Raw genomic sequence first — 14,361 nt, 5'->3', positions numbered from 1 at the left:
ATATTTTGTTCACGTCAGCGGGAAGCCCAACTTTATTTTATTGGCCCCGCCGGCCGGCCAATCGGCGACATTTGCCGGTGGGTGAGCAATCATGTGGAACATTTTCATACTACACTAGTATTATAGTATAACCCTTAAAGATAAATAAACGTTATGTTTCCTATACAAGCGGGTAGTGAAAATCTACGTATAGCTAAGAGATGTTATTATTTAGCGTAAGTCCGGTTCAACTAACTTTTCAAAAAGTTGATAGTTTTAGAACAATATTATATCATGTATAATATTGCCAACAAATGTGTATATTTTAAGCATTTGGAGTTACACCACCACTCTTACAATGTCGCTCAAGAAACACCACATTAAAAATAAGTCTGTAAAAATAAATAATTATTTTGTCGATGTGTGTAAAACTTTCATATTATATGGTTTTATACTACATTTTCAGTTTATGGTCTTTCTCTTTTATTGTCCTTTCTACTCGACAATTATTTGTAGCTTATTAAGTATTTTATATTTAACTAATAGCCACAACATCTCAGAAAATGTGCACAATTTGAAATCATAAAAACACAGTATTGTATGCACAATGGAGAACTGCATTAGCTACTCAATTGCCCTGAGAGTTTGTCTACAGTCTTATAATCGTCAGTGATAAAGACACGGTTTTTGCATAGTTACAACTATTAAAGATAATAAAAAAAATTGATGTACTTACGTTTCAACAACGGCAAGTCGTTCATGAACGAACTGCTATCGTCTACGTTGTGTTCCTATTAACAAAACAAAATACAATTATTAATAACGTACACCCGGTAGTTCAGTTACTTAGGCTACCGATCTGCTAGAATGAGTAACCCCAATTTATTGTAGTATTAAAGACATTGAAGGCTGGTCTAAAGTATAATATTTTTTTATAACACAAGAGATCTGATAAACGTTCTTAACGAGTTTGTGAGCACATTTGATTAAAAAATAATAATAATAACTTATAAAACCGTATGTCGGGAGCCGTTCTCGCGCATTCGAGCGTATACCTACTTGTGTTATTAATATTATTATCTTATTATTTTAAGTATATAATATATAGATAAACGGGCACACACGGTCCGGGAGGTGTGGCCGTCTAAAGTTTATCGAAAATAAATATATAATTGATATATAGGTATCGTACGTGTCCATTTAAATCTCAGCATAATAATATAAGAAACGCTTTGCGAGTAGTAGCCGTTTCATATTATACCTACATTTAATAATTATAACAGTATATACTATATATGTTGATGTTAAATGGAAATTTCGGTTGTGCCTAGAACCAGCTTTGTGTTTATCATATTAAACGCTTCTGGACGGTTTGTTGTAATTATTATTGGATTTAGTAGATGATTTTGTATTACTTAATAGCAATTTTCTAATCATTAACTTAACATCTGAATAATAATAGAAAAAAAATGTTATTATATTATTTGTATTATGTTGTTTGCTAGGGTTCTATTGAAAACAGTTAACACTGATAAACATTGATTAGATTTTAGTTACAATAATTGTAGCTAACATTGAATTATACATTGTGCATATACATAAATGAGGAAAAAATTACTTAAAATCCGTCTGTAGTTTTAAGTTAAAATTTTCTAAATATAGAGATTAATCCCTGAAGTTGACAAACTGGGTTCAATATCCCCTGGTCTGAGGGTTACCTCACAGACTTTGAAAACAGATAGCTCATTTGGCATGTAAACCAAAACCATGACCCAAAATGAAATCAGTGTGACCGTAGACTCGGGCATAAAATTTCCTAATAATATCACGGATTAGATATAAGAAATTATCTAATCAGTGATAATATATAGTCAGTTATCGTTTAAATCATATGATCAAGTGTACAATATTTTATACCGATGTAGTGTTTTTTTTTTCTCGGGGTTACATGAAGTAGATTGCAGATTCGGTTTTTACGGTATTACCGATTCGGTTGAAGATGGGTTTCAAAAGAAACTTAACGGTCGGTTTCGGTGTTAAAAAATAAGTACATACGAGCTAGCCCGCGTGCATAAAACAACGTCCTCTCGGTTAATTATATTGACTGCGGCGGCGGCGTTGTATACACACTTCATCAATCACACGTTGTACCTATTTATTATATATTCATTACCGACACACATCCAGGTAACTATCGAAGTGACGAAGTTAAAAAACCAAAACGGATATGGGAGTTTTCGTTGTTCACCCCCTTTGCAGTGTGGGCGCGGTCGATGCACGACGTGGTGCAGTACTTAAACCCATACACGGCAACATACCGGTTTGACCCTATATGTTTATAGTCATTAGTACTTATAAAGTGTGTGTGTGTGTATTGTTTCACCTAATGAGACGTTTTAACGTACCTGAGCTTCTTCGACCACGCTAGACAGGGCGTTGTGCAAGACCAACGAGTCTTCCAGGCCGGGATGCGTCTGGACCAGGACGTCCCCTCGACCGCGGACTCCGCCGACTCCCGAACCGTATTCGCCACCCCGTGACCGGCCGCTCTCGTACGGGAACGAAGGGTGCATGTTGCCCTGGAACAAGTAAGAATAATATTGTAATCGTTATTGGACATATCCACTGAAATCATATCGCATGAAAAACAAGACAATTTGGCACTGAACTCGATATAGGAACGCGCATATACGGGTTAAAATATGTCCAGACCAAGGACGCTGCCATGTTGTGTAGGTACAATTTCATGAAAAGTAAAAAACATTACGTTACTCTCCTTGATAAATATTAAAACGTCAGGTTAGCTGGTGATACATATATATATATATATATATATATATATATATATAGGTAATAAACTAGATTGCCAAGTGTACCTCTACATATTATGTCGCCAATAGAGATAATAAGTTACCATTTTCCGTCCTATTTGCGGGAATTGGAATCCTATAAATATGTTTATAACAATTAAAAGTTAAGTTGAAAACAGAGAACCACAAATATACATAAATATATTATTTTATACACACACAAATCCCGCAAAAATGGCCAACGTCGACTTCAATTCTTATCACTTGTTAGCTAGTTTATTATATATACATATCTGTGTCCATAATCAACTACTTGTTATCAGTAACACTTATCAGTTAACATATTCAGTTATTATAATTGATAGGGTGTACTACAATATTTTCGACACTATAATTTGGCCGTACTGCATCGAGTTCAAAACAGAATATCACAAATATAGATATATTGCACATAAATCCCACAAAAATGGCGGACGTCCACTGCAACTCTTATCACTAGTTGGTAATATAGTTTATTGTATACATACAATATACCTGGGCTAGTGACGATAACACGATGATAACACCGCAGAATAACCAGAAGGGAAACTTGGTAAAAAATTACATGGGTTCCTACGGGCCACCATATTTAATAAGCTATTTCGCATGTATATTAATTATGACGACGAGTGAACGCGGGTTGATTTCGACGTACGCATTTTGTACATGTATACCTACAAATGTGTAAGTATAATGTATATGTTTTACATACGACTTGTACACGCGGTATATATTGTAGGTATATGCATATCGTTTTTTTTGTCCCCCTATACGCCGGCCGCTTATAATTACGGGTCTTGTAACCAGATATGGGAGAGGTCTCTCCCAAGAAACCGTCGGTCGCTATATATACGTATATAATATTATAAGAAGGCGACCACTGTTGTTCGCGTAACCTAGATATTCCGGATCCCTATGTATTATATACTTATGTGTATATACACACACACAATAAACGCATAAATATATGATAATATGTAAAAAATAAAGGCCATACACTATGTATAATATATAAGAGCCAGCGCGTGTGAGTGTGCACGCGTATCGATGATAGTAATTATTGTTATTAGCTCGTGTGCGCTGTATACATACATATATATATATATATATATATGCAGTACCATTACTCTTCTATACGGATCCGGTCCCGTTTAGCCAAGCCCAAATCGGTTACAGCATTATATACATATAAGCTTCTAAATCTGCTGACGCTGGTTAAGTACGAATATCATGTATATATATATATATATATATCAGGTACATAAAATACGAGTCTTTTTTCCTACGTCCGAAACAACATTCCATAAAAGTGACGGAAGGGCGCCCGCACCGCCACAGAAACTAATCCGATCGTTAAACACAGCTGTACCTATGTATGTGTATATAATGTATAATCATATGTGATCCGAGAAAGTTTTTTAAGAACATTTTTTGGCAATATTGATTTGTTTATTTTACCCAACTGGATAACTGGAGCGGCGTTAAACGCAAACTTATATCCGCATTTACAGCGCGGATATGTATTCAGCATGTTATTTGTAAACATTTGTCATAAGGAGAGCAGGGTAGCCAACATAATATATACAATAAACATTTTTTTTAAAAGTTGGATGACTTGTTTTTAAACTGATTTTGTTAATCGAGACGCTTATTAGAAGAACAAGGGCCCAATTTCAAATTTTGCTGTGAAAAAACTCTTAAAGACGGGTAGACACGCGTGTGCTAAGTTGTTGAGTGCACTTTAAAGAAAAACATATTCGTAGATGTATGCAGATTAACGGATAAACTTGTCCGGAATAAAATTTCGTTGTCGATGAATATAATATTATGCCATAAAAAGAGGCGAAGGTGGTATTTTTTTTTTTTATTGAGCGATAATAAAAAAAATAGTGTCGGATCGAATTGCACGCAGTTTTTTTTATGATGATGTCGTGGACACGCACTCACCTGGCTGCACGTTATGCAGGGTATAGGTAAGTGGTGTGTAATGGCCTTATATACCTATGTATGAATTAAACGCGTAGGAAAAACAAATCTAAGATTTTTAATGTAAACACATAAACAGTCAACGAAACATGCCTATAACTGTGCTTTGACGGTGTAACGACGCCAAGGAGTATGCACAGCCCGTAGAATGTTAATAGGCTGATTGGAGATTAACAAATTAAATGGCCAATGTATTTTTGAGTAGATTGAATTATCAGGAATTCGGAAAAAAATAAATAAGAAAGTATAGAAATCTAAAAAAAATTATGTTTACAACATCGCTGATAGATAGCAATTTCTTTATAATAACTAGAAAATATAATGCCAACTGAATGAAAATGTATTGTTGTTTAATAAACATGTTGCATTTCTGCTGTACAACGAGTGCGCTGAAAAGGAAAAATTTTGGTTTGCATTGAAAAATACAAAAAGCCAATTTCAGCCTAAAAGTGTATTAAAATTATTTTGTGTTGTGACTACAGTAATAATAATTTTGATAATATTTTTACATTAACTGTATAATTACAAAGACCGGTATTTTTTAATCTAAAATAAAGAATTAATATAGTCACATTATACATTACACGAACACTGCCAAAATCAAGTTTATATTATTATTATTTTTTTTTTAGCAAAATAAATTTTAATAATATTTTTTTAATTTTGTTTTTCGCAAAGACTTTTTTATCAGATGAATTGGAATTTCCCGTCGGTTATCAACGATATTAAAATTCATTGTAAAAACGGATTTTAATTTGACGGAATGCCTTATTTTAGACATTGTTACAAGACACACTACGCGCATCTTAAACATCTGATGTACTTACATATTAATATTACAAAATATTGAGCGTTCTGAAAATTTGATTAAACGCTATGGGAAAAAAGTATTTATTTATATTATTATGTACAACATATTTTTGAACACATTCCAAAAAACCCCGCGCTTATTATGATGTTGTATAAATGTTATGCTATATAATCACTATAATGATGATAATAACAACAGCACATAGGAGTGAAGATAATATTAAATGCGTTAAGCGTCCGTTCCACACTAACCAACCCCTCTGACATAATATACGTTATTAAATAATTAAGACGTCCGGAATTCAGAAAATTCCGCCCCACGAGCGAGCCAAAATCTGTAGGGAAATGCGACTATAATATTTTCCCCTCGATTAAATCATATATATTTTCGTGTTATACTTAAAATTATAACCATTGCGAATCCGAAGGAAACACAATACACCCGCCCACGTCTATTCTAGTACATTGGGGATTGGACTAAACCGAAAAAAATCAACCAGCGCAGGACTAGTGGCCAGAGATGAGCACGCACATCTATCCTTCACAAGACCTTATTGTGTTCTTGTGAACTCTTCGGCCCTAGATCACATATGATTATATTATAGATCTCGCAGGTCCGATAATTGTGGCAATTATAAATTTGGTTATGAACTAATTTTAAGACACTCCTTATTATTATTTTTTTTTTTGGAGATTCCTTTTAATTTTCTTCTCCGCAGTAATTAAAACCGTTGGCCTGCATATGTGGCCAGACAGGAGACAAGAGGAGAAGAAGTATAGTAGCAGCGACCACCTCACGTCGACCGACGCCCACTTTTCACGATGAAAGTGGTCGAATCGATTTCCTCGGACCCATTAACGGTGATATGTAGTGTGTGTGTATACAACAACAGCTGTATAGATACAGACATTCTGCTACTTATACCCAAGCACGGTGTGTGTGTGTACCAGCTTGGTATTAATTATTATTATTATATACTTATATATCTCTCTGTCTGTCTGTCTCTCTCTCTCTCTCGTTAAAAATAATAAATAATAATAAAAAAAAAGGAATCTCGTTGGCGTTGGTCGGCTTGAACGATTTCACGCCGGCCGTTTTAATTAACTCTCGTGCCGTTCCGACTACCGTGGCAGCACATAATACTTAGGTATATATATATTAAGTGTAGATGTGTATATATATATATATATATATACATAAGTACTTTACGGTAATCTTTGCGGCCGGCCTCCTCGTCTTGCGGTCCGACACCGATTTGTATCTGAAACCTTTTGCAGCCCCTTTTAATCCGGAGGGAATGTCTAGAAAATGCATACAAATAGGTTACCAACTCACACGACCGTCTTGCCTATACCTTGGACGGCTTATAGATCATAATATTATGTTATACAACAGCCGTGGGTAACACTCTTTTGACCCGTAAGTATAGTATATTATATATATTATATGATTAGTGTTACTTGTTTGCAATGCTCGATCTGTGACCCCCCTATAAGATACGACCCCCGCGAACCGCTTTTTAATAGTAATATAGTATTACACATAATAGGTATAATATAATAATATCTAATCCGATTAATCGTCGCAGAGGTGATGCCGGATACAACATAAGACTAAATGTATTTATTATTATTATTTGTTTTTTATGGGTCAAAGTCGCGATCAAGGGGGCCGGCCGGGTCACGTTTCTTCGGTGGACACGAGATACGACAGTGAGCGGTGTTGCATATTATAATATATTATTATGTTAAATTTATAGGTGTACTCCTAGAATGATTCTCAGTTGGAAAATATATCTGGGAGGGGCGTGGTCGACAACAACCGAGTTAAAACCGTTAAATAAATAAACGACAAAGTATAAACCGGGTAATTATACCCAATTAAAGGGCATATAGTACAGTACAAACCGCAAGTACAGTCTAAATCAGTATAGTGCGAACCGAGTACGGTTTAAACCAGAACAGTTTAAAATGAAGGCATAAATAACAATTAATATATTATAATAATTTATAGTATTTTATTATAATAATAGGATTAAGTATACGGCAAATAATCTGTATTGTCAATCAATGTATAATTAATGATTGTGTACAACTAATGGCTTTTGGGGGGAGAGAAATTCACTTTCTTTATGAAACTCCATCAGGGTCCAAAACTGACATTCCGTCTAAGTAATAATATTTTCACTCAAATTCTGTTTAAGGGTTGAAACGAATGGAAATGGTACATATTTTATCAATCACTATAATAATGTGTTTCGCAACAATGTATTGTAGGTCGTGACAATCGGTTTGGTTGTCTTGTCTTGTGTATTAATTTAAATGGAAAAACAAATTTCACTCGCTGAACGAGTTCGTGACAACTTTAGAACACAGCAATCGTGTAACCGAATGTATAATATATTATGTACAGTGTGCGATGGATGAGTTTGAAATAGACACAGACATAAGTAATATCGCTTATGGATTTTAGAGTTTGGAATTATCAAGTGGCAGTTATTCAGGTGGAAACCGGAACGGACAATTAATTATTTTTACTCCAGACGGAAATATTACATGCATAATATGTAAAATTTAAAATACCATACAAACGACCAAGACAGTCCCCTTAAGTATGTAACGAGCGATTCTGCTGTGGAATGCGATGCCTTATCGTGACACACATGACTGTAATAATAATATATATATAGTGATTCAAGCATAGTGTAGACTGTAGACAACTTGGAAAACTCTACTCGGATAGAAGTACTAAATTCTTCTACGTTTCACCTCTTTACCGTTCAAATCCCATTATATATATATATAAAGGCCTGTATAAAGATTTACTCGAAACGTATAGTCGTTGAAGTCTATTTCAAACTATTCCCAGCTATTATTTAAACAGATAATTGTAACTATTATTTTTACCGGCCTGTTTTCGGTATATTTGTTTGGAGTCGGTAAAAAAACCCTTTTACAAGCAACTTATGGGATTTTGATTTCGTGTAATTTCTAACACATAAAACTATAAGTTCAGTCGGTGTCTATTTTCAAAAATAACAAAAAATGAAAATAAGGTTAAGATTTGATACGTTGTGTATGAAGATTAATTGTACAAACATCTTGTTACAAGAGTTAAAAATAAATTTATCATATTGATATAGCTGGTTTTGTTGTCGATTTCGTCCTGCGAATGTTTTTGTAGTCAACAGCTTAAGTTTGTTTTCACATATGGCTTGTTTTAAAATTGACCTAATGATATAGGCGGGTTTGAAACGAACATTGATTATGTTTAAAATTTATATAAACATCATCAGGTGGGTGAGATTTTTAAACCAACCACAATCTTCCATTATCAGTTATAACCATGTTTGATGGTCAATATTTTTACCAGTGTAACCATTTAGGAAATACGAAAAAAAACCGTTTTGAAACTATAGACGTCTGTAACAAGACTATAATATAGGTAAGGTACTTACGACGTGTATGGAGTCGGATTCGGACCGCCTCAAGGCGTCGTGCCGCTGTCCGACGGACACGGCGGCCACGGTCAGCTGATTGTAGTGGTGAGCGGCCGCCGCGGCTTGGGCGCTTTGGTGCAGGCTGTTGAGGGTCTGCGAGTACGGGTCGTTGATGTAGTCCATGGCGGACGGGGACGTCGCGTTGCCCGCGGACGGCTGATGGTGGTGGTGCGACGGCGGGAAGGGCGGGGGAAAATAGGGCGGCTGGAAGTCCTGGTGGTGGCCCATGTTGGAACCCGAGTTGGTGGGCGTCGTGTTCCGGTGATGGTGATGGTGGTGATGGTGGTGAGGGCTGAACGGCGACGAGCCTCCGCCGCCGCCGCCTCCACCGCCTCCGCCTCCCCCGCTACCCCCGCCACTACCTCCGCCACCACCACCGCCAATGGACGCAACTGCACCATGTCCGGTAAGCCGATCCTGGAATAAATGAAAAATAAAAGATATAATGATATTAAATATATACATACTATATATATATTATGGAAAAATTTGTTTTTCAAAATATTATAATGAGAAGACTGATTAAGTATAAGAGCAAACTATATGGCAATGGTTTAACTGAGTAAGTCTTTATACAGGGTGATTCGTTATAAGGACTTGACACTGATTTTCTCTTGAAATGATTGCATTTTTGTATTTTTCCTTTTTGGAGGCACTTTATTAGTTTATGTCGTTTTACAAAACTCGATTTTCTGCAAATTTTGACTGGTCGATAACCGATTTTGGTTGAAAATCAATGACAAGAGCACAAAATAATACTACACTCCACCCACCCTCCCGCCGTCATTGATTTAAAACTTAAATAACTTAAAAATGTATTATTCAAAATAGACCGGTCAACATTTCGCTGCAAATTATTCTTAATTTAAGCAGTTAATTAAATATAATGTATAAGTTACGGTCAAAGTGTCAAAAGACTAAAAACGGGGAAATATTTTAGTAATTTTATACAATATTACAAAACGACATAGACAAAAACTTTTTCAAAAGACAACTTGTCTTACAACAGCTGTACCCTACCGTCTTATAGCCAGTAAGCACACACTCTTGCAGAAACACAAACATACTCGTTTGAATAGTCGACGCTTGTAGTAACATAATATAAAAACAATTTTTATTATATGCACTTTATCCTTATGCATATAATGATGATCAATAATGATGACCCATGAAATTAACACGTGTTCCGTATAGATTAAGGTACGTCCCCATTAAATAGCGATGCTCTTGTAACTCGTTAACCTAACCGGCGGCCTAAGTGCAGAATTCGCACTAACCACATTATAATATAAGGTACCTATTTATATTAATATATATGATCACTTCCGATAGAGGATGTATAATATTGCCGTTTCCGAGCAATAAATTTGCTGCCACTACAAGACTTACAAGCGGGCGTTTAAATAATCATCATCGGTGTACCTATGTATATATATATATATATATATATAAGTCGCCATAATTCGTCATCCGATTTAAAAGCATTTCGCAGTCAACACTTTATTTTATGTACCTACATATATAAATTAATTGAAAATAACCATCCTACTGGGGTGTTCTGATGAAACCTAATAATTATATGAGACCCATTTTGGCCTACATTTGTCGGTAGGATAGAATCAAAACCCACTAGATCCAAAGATCAAAAGGATCATAAATCCATACCGGTGACACGTTACACCGGTGACATTGTATTTAAGTAGTTTGCAAAGAAAACCTTAAATATGCCATTGAAATGTGAGTTTTGACACCAAAAGGTAAAAAACCAGATGAAAAAATTGTCGGCATGTTTACAAAATTAAACAATTTTACATTCTTTAAAACGTCTCAAGGGCGTGCTGTCCGTTTTTAAGGAGTTTTGTATAGGCAATATTCAAGAAAAAAAAGAGGTTTTAATATCGGCCATGTCAGTTATTTTATTAATTTGTACCTATAAGCTTGAAGGTACTATTTTTCTAATTTAAATAACTGTTTATACTTAGGACGGTCCAACATTCAGCAAATCGAAATTCTGTTCCCTACAAGACCTAGTAAAGTCGCCAAAGAACTGATTTTCTCATTTTTTGGATCATGTATATTATGTTTTTTTGATTCTAGCATTGTGGTGTCGCTTGGCTGAACTGAAAAATGTATAAACTGCGAATTTTTATCGCTAACCGGAACACAAAAGAAAACGTGCAAAATATCTTTTTTTTAGATCTCAAATAAATCTTTTGCCGTTTCCCGAGATTTTCCAATGTATCCGACACACCGATCTTCTTCTTCTTCGCTTTATATATATATATATATATATATATATATATATATATATATATATATATATATATATATGTATATATTTTATAAATATATTATTGTTTTTCTTTTTGTTCCACACTTATCTTTCAATCGAGCACGCGCGCCCCCTTCGACCGATAACAGCTGCAAGTTATGCGTGTCGACTGAAAGAAAAATTCATAGAAAAAAATCTACATCTTGTTTAAGACCAAACACACGTTATACGTGCAATGAGCTTTTTTTTAAACTTGTATATGTTTTTTTCATTTTTTTTTTGTCACAGCCTGAACGTTTACCACTATCGCACTTGTCCGTTTTAGCGTGGATAGATACTATATTTTATTTTTTTTAATACACGTAACAATGTAGGTATTTATTTGTCATGGGCCAAGTTTGACAATCGCGGCCAATAATAATATTATTATTATTATAATAAAATATGCGCAGACCTATATATAGTAGAGTACGTGATCGAGTATGATAGATGTTATAAAAAAAAAAATTGTTTTTTAATAATCATACACCGCTAATAACGATAATGGTTAGGCGTAGGCGATTTGTATAACATATATTGGAATCGATTGAATTATATATTTGTTGTAATATTATTATTGTATTGTCAAGTGCTGCTAGTTAACCGTGTGTGTGTGTACAGTGTATATGACTGTAAACCTACCTACTAAGTAGAAATCAGTGCAAATATTTATTATGTAAATCGCCTACTCGGTTAGTATGTAGATATATTATGTTATGACTTATGTACCTAACTTATTGGTTGAAAGGTAATTAAAAAAAAAAAACACTTGTAATAATAAAAATATCAATCTTTAAGAAATTAATACCAATTATTACAATCGAATAAACTGACAGTAAATATCGTAGCAAGTACATAATTTATAAATATCAAAGATATGAATATGAATCACGTAATAACAAACAATATAACTATCATAATTAAACGTCAACACAAACGAAGTAGAAGTAATTTTTAAGTCAATAAAACATAATTTGTTCGGTTTTTGCTTATAAAAAATTATTTTATAATTTTACCTACTTGTACTCTTTAATAACAACAAAAACGCATGATATTTTCTCCACTTTTCATTACATTTTCACTTTATCAATCGATTCTCTAATATCTTACACTTTAACCCGAGGGGAGACCCATGTCAGACATATCGGTTTAAGTACTCAGTTTTCGATTTAGGAGGAGATCCGTGAACGCTCAGCTGAAGTACACACACACACACACACTATTCGTACACCGCTTAGTGCTCGGTCGTTAATTAATGAAAGATGCTATAAAGAGCGAATCGTCGGTGAAAATAATATTATAAATTATTATAACTACCGGACACACCTACAATAAGTGTGTTGAGAGACCGCCGCCTCGTGAACACTGAAAGTATCTACTGGACTCGCTAACAACAATTTTTTTATTTTTAATTACACACAAGAAACCCTACTATTTTGGACTAGGGCCATTAGAATACAGAGGAGAAGATTTGCCATCATCATCATCATATTATGTATTATAACGTAGCCTAACTAAAAGGGTAACAACTTATTTTGTCATAATATTACAAAGTACCAATCGCTTAACCGACGAGGACATTTTTGTTATGTGTTTGTTCATCTCTTATATACACTATGGTTTACCGTTAAGGAAACGGATTGCAATTATGCGGATGGCCGAAAAAGAATAATAATATCATATCTACAGCCGAGGTACTTTTTGGAACGAAAGTAAGGTTGAAAAAAAAAAGATAAGTGATTACACACACACACCTGAGTAGTGCTGAAACGACTTCTTTATAACAATAATATTATTATTATTATATATTACATATTGTGTTTCGGCGCGTACAATCTTAGGTATATATATATATATATATATATATATTATACATGTAGGATGTAAGAAAAAAATGCGCGCAGACCCTTTTAAGAGTGGACGACTGAAAAAATAAAAATAATAACACTTTATAATGGAATGGCCGCGTGTACCTTCTTAAATGCATTCTGGACCGGCCGGCTACTATACAGCTGTACACTAACAATTTAATAATTATCGTACATTAGACAAATTACACCATTATATTATATTGTACTATAAGAATCGAATGGACCGGTTTAAAACGCCACCGCCGCCGTCTAAGCATTCGTACTTAGACCTATAGCAGCGACAAGGTATAGTCTTTTGATGAATTGATAATTTTATAATATATATATATAATGTGTAATACATGATAAAAAAAAAAAGAGAGGAAATGAAAACTCACTAGGTACCGCCTAGGTGTACTTGAAACGCACACCGTGTGTTTTTAACAAAATATAACCAGTGTGTCGGGTAAGTACAGACTTACATGAACTTACATGGCCGCCCACAAAAGTTTGCAAGTGTATTTTCAAATTAAACGCTACACAAGATACGACTGTATAAAACGGTAGTCGTTTTGTCTGTGCACAACAACTTCTTTAGCTGTGCAGCGTTTAAGACGGTTGCTGTAAGAGTTTTGTTGGCGGACCACACAATTCGTTTGTGTGGTTTTTCCCCCTGTTTTTATGAATTAATAATATTTTGATCCATATCTGAGAAAATATAGATATTTTTTTCGAGCAATCATTGGTTTACATAGACCAATGGGGCATTTTTTTAATCGGTTGCCGTCCGACCTATCGATAAAAAAAACACCCACACGATGTTCGACGTCAAAAGCCAAAGAACCCGTTCCGGCTGCCAAGACGGTAGCAATGTCGATTAAAGATTATAATGTATTTTTTTTTTTGTACACCTAAATTTCAATATAATATGTGTAACCGGAATCCTGCTGTCCGAAGATAAAAGTATTATTTTTTTATTTGATTTTTATCGGATGTTTCCAAAAGGGCAAGCCGGACAAGCAAGCTAGAATATTAAAAGAAACTCACATGATTCATAAAAAAAAAAATGAGTTGGC

The 14,361-nt window shown here is 34.5% G+C and overlaps 1 protein-coding gene across 5 annotated transcripts in view; it reads right to left on the bottom strand.

The window, feature by feature from the left end:
- The window catches only part of LOC126844467 (transcription factor AP-2-epsilon), a 125,499-nt gene that overhangs the window by 15,078 nt on the left and 96,060 nt on the right, over positions 1-14,361 (bottom strand). For all 5 annotated transcript variants that reach the window (XM_050582697.1, XM_050582707.1, XM_050582716.1 and 2 more), the window contains 3 exons: positions 9,083-9,541; positions 2,385-2,558; positions 716-770 (listed from right to left, as the gene is read on the bottom strand). In XM_050582697.1, the coding sequence (XP_050438654.1) occupies positions 716-770; positions 2,385-2,558; positions 9,083-9,541 (688 nt within the window). The remainder of the gene's footprint in view (positions 1-715; positions 771-2,384; positions 2,559-9,082; positions 9,542-14,361) is intronic.

This window comes from Adelges cooleyi, unplaced genomic scaffold (assembly GCF_023614345.1).
Source record: "Adelges cooleyi isolate 19-005CV unplaced genomic scaffold, UGA_ACOO_1.1 ACOO_flye_CR_arks_rails_tigmint_CR_PRNA_108, whole genome shotgun sequence".
NCBI classification, from domain to species: Eukaryota; Metazoa; Arthropoda; class Insecta; order Hemiptera; family Adelgidae; genus Adelges; species Adelges cooleyi.
Note: the sequence above shows the minus strand (reverse complement) of the source record. Positions and strands in the feature narration are given on the sequence as shown.